This window comes from Manduca sexta, chromosome 26, assembly GCF_014839805.1.
Source record: "Manduca sexta isolate Smith_Timp_Sample1 chromosome 26, JHU_Msex_v1.0, whole genome shotgun sequence".
NCBI lineage: Eukaryota > Metazoa > Arthropoda > Insecta > Lepidoptera > Sphingidae > Manduca > Manduca sexta.
In genome coordinates, this window is record NC_051140.1 from 3,518,579 (window position 1) to 3,527,533 (window position 8,955).

The 8,955-nt window shown below is 34.3% G+C and overlaps 1 protein-coding gene across 2 annotated transcripts; it reads left to right on the plus strand.

The window, feature by feature from the left end:
- The first annotated feature begins 572 nt into the window (after positions 1 to 572).
- On the plus strand, positions 573 to 7,959 carry LOC115450057 (zinc finger protein 208). 2 transcript variants are annotated; one of them, XM_030178013.2, is made up of 5 exons: positions 573 to 887; positions 3,570 to 3,714; positions 4,170 to 4,310; positions 5,072 to 5,254; positions 5,988 to 7,959. In XM_030178013.2, the coding sequence occupies exons 1-5, from the start codon at positions 732 to 734 to the stop codon at positions 7,067 to 7,069; spliced, it is 1,707 nt and encodes a 568-aa protein (XP_030033873.2). In that variant the 5' UTR covers positions 573 to 731; the 3' UTR covers positions 7,070 to 7,959. The 2 variants fall into 2 exon arrangements, with proteins under 2 accessions (XP_030033873.2, XP_037298877.1); XM_037442980.1 differs by lacking the exon at positions 573 to 887 and adding an exon at positions 2,457 to 2,862.
- Positions 7,960 to 8,955: the final 996 nt, after the last annotated feature.

The window sequence follows — 8,955 nt, forward strand, 5'->3', positions numbered from 1 at the left end:
CATCATTAGCCACACGATGACAATTGCTAAACATAGGCTCTATCTCCGAACCATTATAATAATAACCTAATATAAATTATAAAAAAATATATATGTTTATAGAAGAACATTTACTTAACGAAATGCCCAGTATTTATTTGAAAATAACAAAAAATATGGGAGGGAAGATGAAATTAGAAACGTAAATAAAAACGCTAAAATATGTCGAAGTCGTAATATGGACTGGTACACAAGTAACGGATCACATGAAGTACTGAATGAAGATACATAAAAAATCTTGAAACGCTAAATAAAAATATACATCCACTTTAGAGCGGTTCTAATATAAACTGAATAAAATTAAATGAATTCTGGATAGATAAAGCCCGGCCAAAAGCGGCCCGGGACGTGTAGCTGTGCGCTTTAGGTAGTACGTAGGTTTATTATAATTTTTGCTTGGCTTCGCAGTGTAGTCAGTTGAATCATTCAATTATAATCATTACTTATGTAACGACAGCATGGCCTTTGATCTGTGAAACGAATTTTAAAAAATATTCACTAATCGACTTTTTTTTGACATTTCATAAAGGCAGTATGGTTGTAAGACTAGGCTGTACTCTAAGGACCAAAGAGAATTATAATATATATGGAAACTAAGGACGAAGAAAAAAAACTGACATTTCATAACGTCAAAATATATTAGTACAACAAAAAATATTAATTCCTGAAAACCTTTAAATTATTATGAGAAAATGAGTTCTGTAAGTCGAAAAGGTCCCATAATAGATCCGGGTCAGTGTCGTTGTTGTGGTGCCGCGAAGAAATGCCGTCTGTTGAACGTGGAATATGTTTGGTGTGGACAAAAAGAAGTGTATTCTGATATGTTTTTTGACTGTTTTGGACTTTTAGTAAGTTTTTCCAGTTAACCCTTTTCTTGGCAAGAAAAAAAATCTATGGAAAATCTTTTTTTTTGTTTAATTCTGTTTTGAGCATAAATATTAATGATATAAAAAATGGAAAAAAAAATCCTGGGTATCTAGTTTTGGAGATATACAATGTATCCCACGAGATACATTGCCAAGTATCTGTACTTTTCCCCATATAAGCCAATGTATCCGAGAGGATACAATGCTCAAATAAAATAAATATAACAAATTACTTAAACAACAATTATAATCATAATTTAAAAAAAAAAGCAAACTTAAACATACATCTATTCAGGTCCGGTTTGAAAAAAAAAAAGCACTTTCTATTGGGCAGAAGACAAAGTCTTAGGCGGCATTTTGAACACATAACAGTGGTTTGTCCTTTAATGCATAACTTGCACCCCCTCTTGGTACTGAATATTGGGAAATGTCCAATCTGACACAAGGTGTGGTATAACAGGGGCTTTAATTGTTTTACCTGTAGTAGGCCCTGCCGCGTCTAATTCCTCTAATGAAGTCTCCTTTTTGTGCCTTAATATAAATTGGTTTTAACAGATATCATACCCAAGATATCATAGGTATAAAAGCATTTCAAATATTCTAATGGGGTTTTGGGTGCTTTTTCTGAAAACTTTTTGTCAAATATACCTGCACAGTGTTGAAAGCTTTTGTTCGTCCACGTTAATTATAAGAGGTTTTAGCGTATAGGCTTTGGGCGTGTAATTACAAGCCTTAGTCGTTTAGATCGAAAAGACGACGCTACAGATGATGATAAGTTTGGTGTATGTGAAGAGGCTATATTTACACATATATAATGCACGGAAATAAAACGGATGTCGATGGCTGTGTAACAATTAGTGACGGCTGTTGAATCATTGGCGATGGCAAAAGTGGAGACCCAGTTACTGCTGCTTGAACGGGCGTAATTTCTTCATCGGACAATAAATTAAGGTTTTCAAACGACGACAGTAACAAAGGCAGATTAAACGGTGAATAACTCTCCGAAATGCTATGAAGACAGGGTCTATTTCGTTATCTGAATCTGAAATCTCATCTAAGTCTCATTTTCGGGCGGACTTAGGTACTAAACCAAAAAAAAATTTCGCTCGGTACCCTCGCCACGTCGCTTGTTTCATGGTATTCTGCGAAGAAAATATGCATTCACCACCAACATTAAGCATAATAGACACAGGCCTGTTATAATCTTCTTTGCAAAAATAGGGGCCCGGTAGTTGCACTTCTAGTATTCACACAAATATGATTAAAACGACCTTTGAGCAAACGTTTAGAAAAATGAGCAAGACTATAAACTACTTTTTTTACAGCAATAACTCATCGTCAATGCATGCGAAGACACGTGCAAAGCTAATTCATGAATTGCCCTATATATGGCAATGTGCACCATGAGATACATAACATGCAACATCTAATTCTGTTATAACTTGGTGGTGTCCACCTTGAGATACATGCAAAAACAAGATTCGTTTTTATATACAGTAATCAACATATGGTGTGAAAACACACTTGATACACATGTTTACTTCGAAAAAAAATAACAATATTATTACCTCCTTGCATGGGATCGTGTCAATTCGGTAAACAGTTTTTGGATTCAAAATTTAACGGTACAACCAACATCATCATGCTAGATAAGAAATCGTTTGGAATCATGCAAAATATGAATTGTTATGTGAGGTTTCGTTTCATTCACTTTATTTTCGAGACAAGGATTTTTTAAAGTTGACAGTATCTGACGAGATACATTGTCAAGAAAAGGGTTAAATTGCTGTTATGTAGTCATATATACAAGTAAAACAGCAAATAATATTTTATTATTGTTGTATCACAAATTATAAGTCAGACATTATGTGATTATAAGTTCTTGCATAATAACTAAGAATAAAATTACTTACGGCCTAAGGAGGCACCGATGATCAACAATATTTTTTTTTTAAAGGTACCGTAGTAATTACTCTCTAGAATCGCTTTAGGAACATTTGAGAACATTATCAAAGCAATTATTATAATTATATTAATAATATGCACATTAACATATCACTAGCTCTGTGCATCTTGCAATTTTCCAACACTGTTATGATATATCAATATTCTTAATATTATAATAAGAAAATATTTATTTTTTATATAATACAAAGTAAAACTTATACATAAAGACAAACAGATATCATACCTTTATCCCGAAAGGAGATAGGAAGGGGTAGGCAGAGGTTTAACTAGGGTGCCCATTTTTCGCTGTATGTGTGCACTGTCCCGTTTTGTAGAGGACATAAGCCTCTCTTCATTTTTGTAACACATTTGTAATCCAATGAAAAACCTGATATCACTGTGGCCAACCAGGGCTTTGTACCCATGACCTCAGAGTGAAAGTCATACCGCACATAAATATTCCACGAGGCAGCATAGCTTATAATTTGATATTTGATAAATTATTTGTCTCCCAATCATTTTCTTTTGATACTAAAATTATAGTTCCGCCAGTCGATTTGAGTGTAAACTGTAATGGCTGTGTGTTGATATGTAAATAAATAAATCATCACAAAATGGATAGCAACACATGCAACAAAAAATATATACTCATAATAAATACAATGAAAAATTTCATTTAACTATTTATAAATAACAGTGTAAATTATTATATTCAAGCTATCAAATCTGGATGGTGAGGCCGAAGAGCGTCTCATTTGCGCAACATGTGTGACTCGGCTACGCGATGCAAGTGCATTCCGACAACAGGTGCTGTGCTGTGAACAGGCACTGCTACAAACCACAATACATATCCATGGGGCGGGTATGACAGTTTTTGTTTTTATGTTACAAATCTTAAGAATAATGGAATACCAGGAAAGTGGCGAAAATATTACAATTTGATATTTATATTTACAATACTAAACTTTTGATTGATAATTCTATACGTGTTTTGTTATTAATACAGTATACCAGGACCTTTGGCGAAATTTATGATATACATACAGTAGAGACTCAATTAAACAGACAAATTTTTGCCATAAGACATTCTCATTATACAAAATCCAGATAATTGAATGTATGGAAAAGATATTTTTGTATAAAGGAATTAATATTAACAGTCCCCTTGATAATGATTGTTCCCATACCACCTTCAAAAACGAAGGTCTAATGGAATCTAAGGAGCTAATATGGAATTTATATCATTAATGTAAATGTTCAAGATTTTCTTTCTATTTCTTTTATTTCAATATTAATATTCATTGTCTGCTGTTATAGATGGCGAGAAGAAATCCGTAAAGGATGAGAGTGAAGAGACAAGCGTGAAAGCAGAAGTGGATATAGAAGTTGTAGAGCCTGTATCACCGCAACACCAGGCTGAAGACAACATGGATAATGAAGCTGGCATTGTCGAAGATGGTAAGGGTTAGTCATTATTAAAATTTCTGAATATGGACATGGTAGAGCAGTTGTATGTTGTGTGTTGATTTTGCGCCTAACAATTATTATATACAATAAAATTGTAACAGGCCGATATTGGTACAAGAGAATGTATTGCTGTATTACTATGTCTATGAAAGAAAATCTGCATGGAATTGAATGCAGTTTTCACCAGTGTATTGCTAGAGGCTTAAAATAAATAATAATATTAGCCCTGTATTATATACTTGCCCACTGCTGAGCATGGGCCTCCTCTACCACTGAGAGGGACTAGGCCTTAGTGCACCACGCTGGCCTAGTGCGGATTGGTAGACTTCACACACCTTCGAAATTCCTATAGAGAACTTCTCAGGTGTGCAGGTTTCCTCACGATGTTTTCCTTCACCGTTAAAGCGAACGATAAATTCACAAAGAATACACACATGATTTTTTAGAAAAGTCAGAGGTGTGTGCCCTTGGGTTTTGAACCTGCGGACATTCGTCTTGACATTCCGTTCCATATCCGACTAGGCTATCGCCACTTCAAGGCTTAAAATACATGGTCCATTTTATCTCGTTAAAATAAAAGCGGTACTTTTATCCCGAAAATATTTCTTTACGAGGGCGGAGCCGCGAGCGAAGGCTAGTTGTAAATACAAATGTTATTACATATCTTTAAAAATGTATACATCTGAAGTTTAAATATGCTATATATTTACTTTTATAGTACTTCATTAAAACATTTGCCTTTTACATTACAGATGTGGAGACTGTGGAAAGCGAAACAGAAACGAAACCAAAGACAATTTTAAAACAGAAGAAAAAAATTAAACTTAAATCTAAAAAGAAGTCCAAGAATAAAACAGTGGACAACAACGAAACCTGCAGGCAAAAAAGGAAGCCACAAAAGTTTACCAAGCCTTTAGCCAACTTGGAACACAAAGGTAATTAACTGATATTTTTTATGTTTATAATAATGTATATTTATTAATCATGTGGCCACAACATTTATAATTTAAAAAAATATGTATACCGGGCGGACTGCCCGCTCCATGGCCACGAAAAAAAATCGCGATAAATTCCGTAAAATAGTTTTATTTCATTGAATAGTAATAACAAAAATATGACGTAGAGCAACTTAAGTGACGAGTCGAAAGTTTTACTCAACGTGCATTAGACTACTTATGTGGGTAGAACCGCTTCCGGCTCACAACTGAGGCTTGGATCAGTTTCCGTCCCCGCGACATCTGCAGCACGCCCATTTGAAAAGTGGCGAGGCGCGTCTCTTTGGATGCCTTTACTTACACATATTGTGAGCATACAGATTACTTTTTTCGTTTGATTTTATAAATAATTTATGACAGATTTATATTTTTTCAATATTATTGCATGGTAAATGTAGACTGTTATGACGAAAAAATTTAATTTTTTTATAATTAATATGCAGGGTTAGTTCGCGTTAAATTAGTCGCGTAGCAAGGTAAATTCATAAAAAGTGCCACAACTAACGACGCTAAAGTAAAAGACTTAGAGCGCATTCAACTTGTCGCCGAGTGCCGCGCGGAAGCAGCGCGGCATTCCCTTTTTATATGGATTTAACTTTGCCGTACTATGAAAGCATTCTTGTACTCAATTGTTGAATCTAAATCTAATTAGTTTAATAAATTTTCATTTCAGTTGCGCCAGTCAAAACTCAGCTTACGCCACGACTTGATAACGAGCACCAATCATTCCGAAATGCAGTCACCTTAGTGGAAAACTCATATGTGTGTCCATTTGACACTTCTTTCAGTGATTACTTCTGCATCTACTGCAGAGAAGTATTCACTGACCCTGACAAACTCAGAGAACATACTCTAACACATGATCCAGGGACTTTTAAAGACTTGGTGCCAAACAAAAAGTTACTTCAAGTTGATATATATAGGATAGACTGTAGGTTATGTTCAAGAAGTATACAAAGTATGGATCTCCTCAAGCAACATCTCGTAGTAGACCATGAAAAGATAGTCTATCCAGTGGAAAATGAGTTCCTGAAATACCGTCTCACATTAACAAATCTTTCTTGCTTAGAATGCGGGGCATCATTCAGTTTTTTTCATGCCTTGAAGAAGCATATGGCTGAACACTTTGGTACGTGTATTTGTGACGTGTGTGGCGCTCATTACTTTGAAGAGAGAATGTTAACTCTTCATCAGAAGACCCATCAAAAAATCGAAGAATCCTTTCCATGTCACTGTGGTAAAGTGTTCAAATCCAAACATAGTAGATATCTCCACGAAGCAAGAATCCACAAGAAAGAGCCAGCATATCAGTGCACCAAGTGTGACGAAGTGCTGTTCTCATATTCCTTACGATACAGACATATGATAGAGGTACATGGAGAGCACAGACTATTTCCATGTGAGCATTGTGACCGAGCATATGTCAGTAGGAAGTCTTTGAGAGAGCATAACAGGAGATTCCACCTTAAAATCTTTAAACATCAGTGTGACTTATGTGACAAGAGGTTCTACTTGCCATCACGGTTAAAGGAACACATGGCAACACACACTGGGGAAAGGAATTTTAGGTGTGAGTATTGCGGCAAGAGTTACCCAAGACTCCGCGGATTGAAGGTCCACATGCAGTCACACAGCACAGAAAAGAAGTTTGGATGCGTGATGTGCAATGCCACATTCAGTCAGAACGTGAACTTGAAGAACCATATGAAAAAGCATCATGAGAGTTTGGAAATTGAAGAGGGATATCATGAATAGAATTTTATTTAGCATCATCACTTTCTGTCATTAAACAATTAAGACTAGAAATGATCTGCAAAATAAACTACTTTAAATGAATAATTAAATCCAGTAATGCTTGCAAAACACCAAAGCTTGCCAAGCACCAAATCAAACTACGATTTCTAATGTTTATGCGAATGTTAAACATTGAAATAAAACCATGTCTCGGATTGTGTCGCGGTTTTTTATAATATAATTTTCTCCCGACGTTTCAAAGCCTTTACAGTCTCCATGGTCGCGGAGGCATTGAGGTGTTGATCTTCCGGAAAGACATCAATGTGAGTCCAGCATACTTGAGAAGCAATAATTTCAAGACGAATGAACATTCTAAACGATGCTTAACCTAATAATTGTTTGCCTTCTGATTCTTAAATATTTTACATAATAATAGGGAAGACATTGACAAATAGTAACCAGTAGTGGAGTTGTTAAGTTACAAATGAACACGAAATACGATCATAGTTATTTTTAAAGGGGATAATCTTTGAAAGGATTAAACTCCGCCAAAGGATGAACAATAAGAACAGATGGACAAAAGAACTACTATTCTATATAAGTATGGCCGAAACTGTATTGTATTTTAAACCAAATGAACTTATGTATATATACATATTATTTACTTAGGCTATCATATTATTAATATTCCATTGCAGAGGTGAACCTTTGTGCTTAAGATCTCGTATTCTTTTTAGAGTAGTACCTAATAATAGGTATATTTATCACGAATAATTTATGTATGCATCTAAAATAATGCTTCTGTAAATATGTATGGAGTAGATTATGATTTTAGGTCAGTCTGGTATCTGGAGTGAGAATGTCCCTTACATTAGTAAATTAATATACTTAAAACAAACAAAATTTAAAAAGTTGTTTTATTGACTGGCTTTCGTTTGCGGCTCCGTTCGTACAAAGACGGCTCCTGGGATTAAAGTACTGGCGCTCTTCTAATAATAACTAACTGCCATTTTCAATAAACGATCCTAATCCCTTTTCCAATCTATCTTAAAAATGGACCAATCGGAACAAAGATTTTTTGACATGCTTATAAAAGAGTTATTTTGATTGGTTTATTCTCGGAATCGGTTTTCAGATTGAGATTGAGATCGTTTGTGGAAAACGGCTGTAAGTGTCAATATAAAGTGGATATTGAAAGCTGACTTTTTTTATCGGTGCCGTCTCGGCTGAAAACAAGCTCTATACTTGCAAGTTGTAGTATTAGTAGGTTTTCCGTTCCGGCTAGTGGACGTGGTTCATTAATGTCAAAGAGAGTATAATCATTACATTCTCAGACTACATTAGGGTACATAGGGAATACTTTTTTTTTTATTTATTAGGGTAGACATATAATATATACTTCTTATAATTTTACAATAAATATTATTTTCGCATATTATAAGTAATACTCAGTAATTGTTCTGAGCCTTCAAAACCATAGAATGATTCCAAATTGGTCCCATAGATTTATTTTCAAATTGGTTCAGTAGTTTAATAACTGAAAGTTAATAATATTATTGAAATAAGTATGTCTTCTGAGTAATCGACATTGTGAATTTTGTGTTTTAGTAACTCTTTCACGTTACTTTTTTCGCATAGTAAACCAAAAGTTAATATTGAAAACGTTTTTTTTTTTCAATTTTGGACTTAAAACATATCTTGTAGTAACGGTTCCTAGTGTGACTTGCTTCTTACGATTTACATAAACTAATTATAGACTGGTTTAAAAACGATAATTAAAAATGAAATTGGATTCAACAAACTTATAATAATTATATTAATCAAGTAAATTAAATTTCGTTTAGCTAAGTAAAATCGATCGGAGGATAAAATATAACACAAAGAATTAAAAATTTTTAGTATATTAT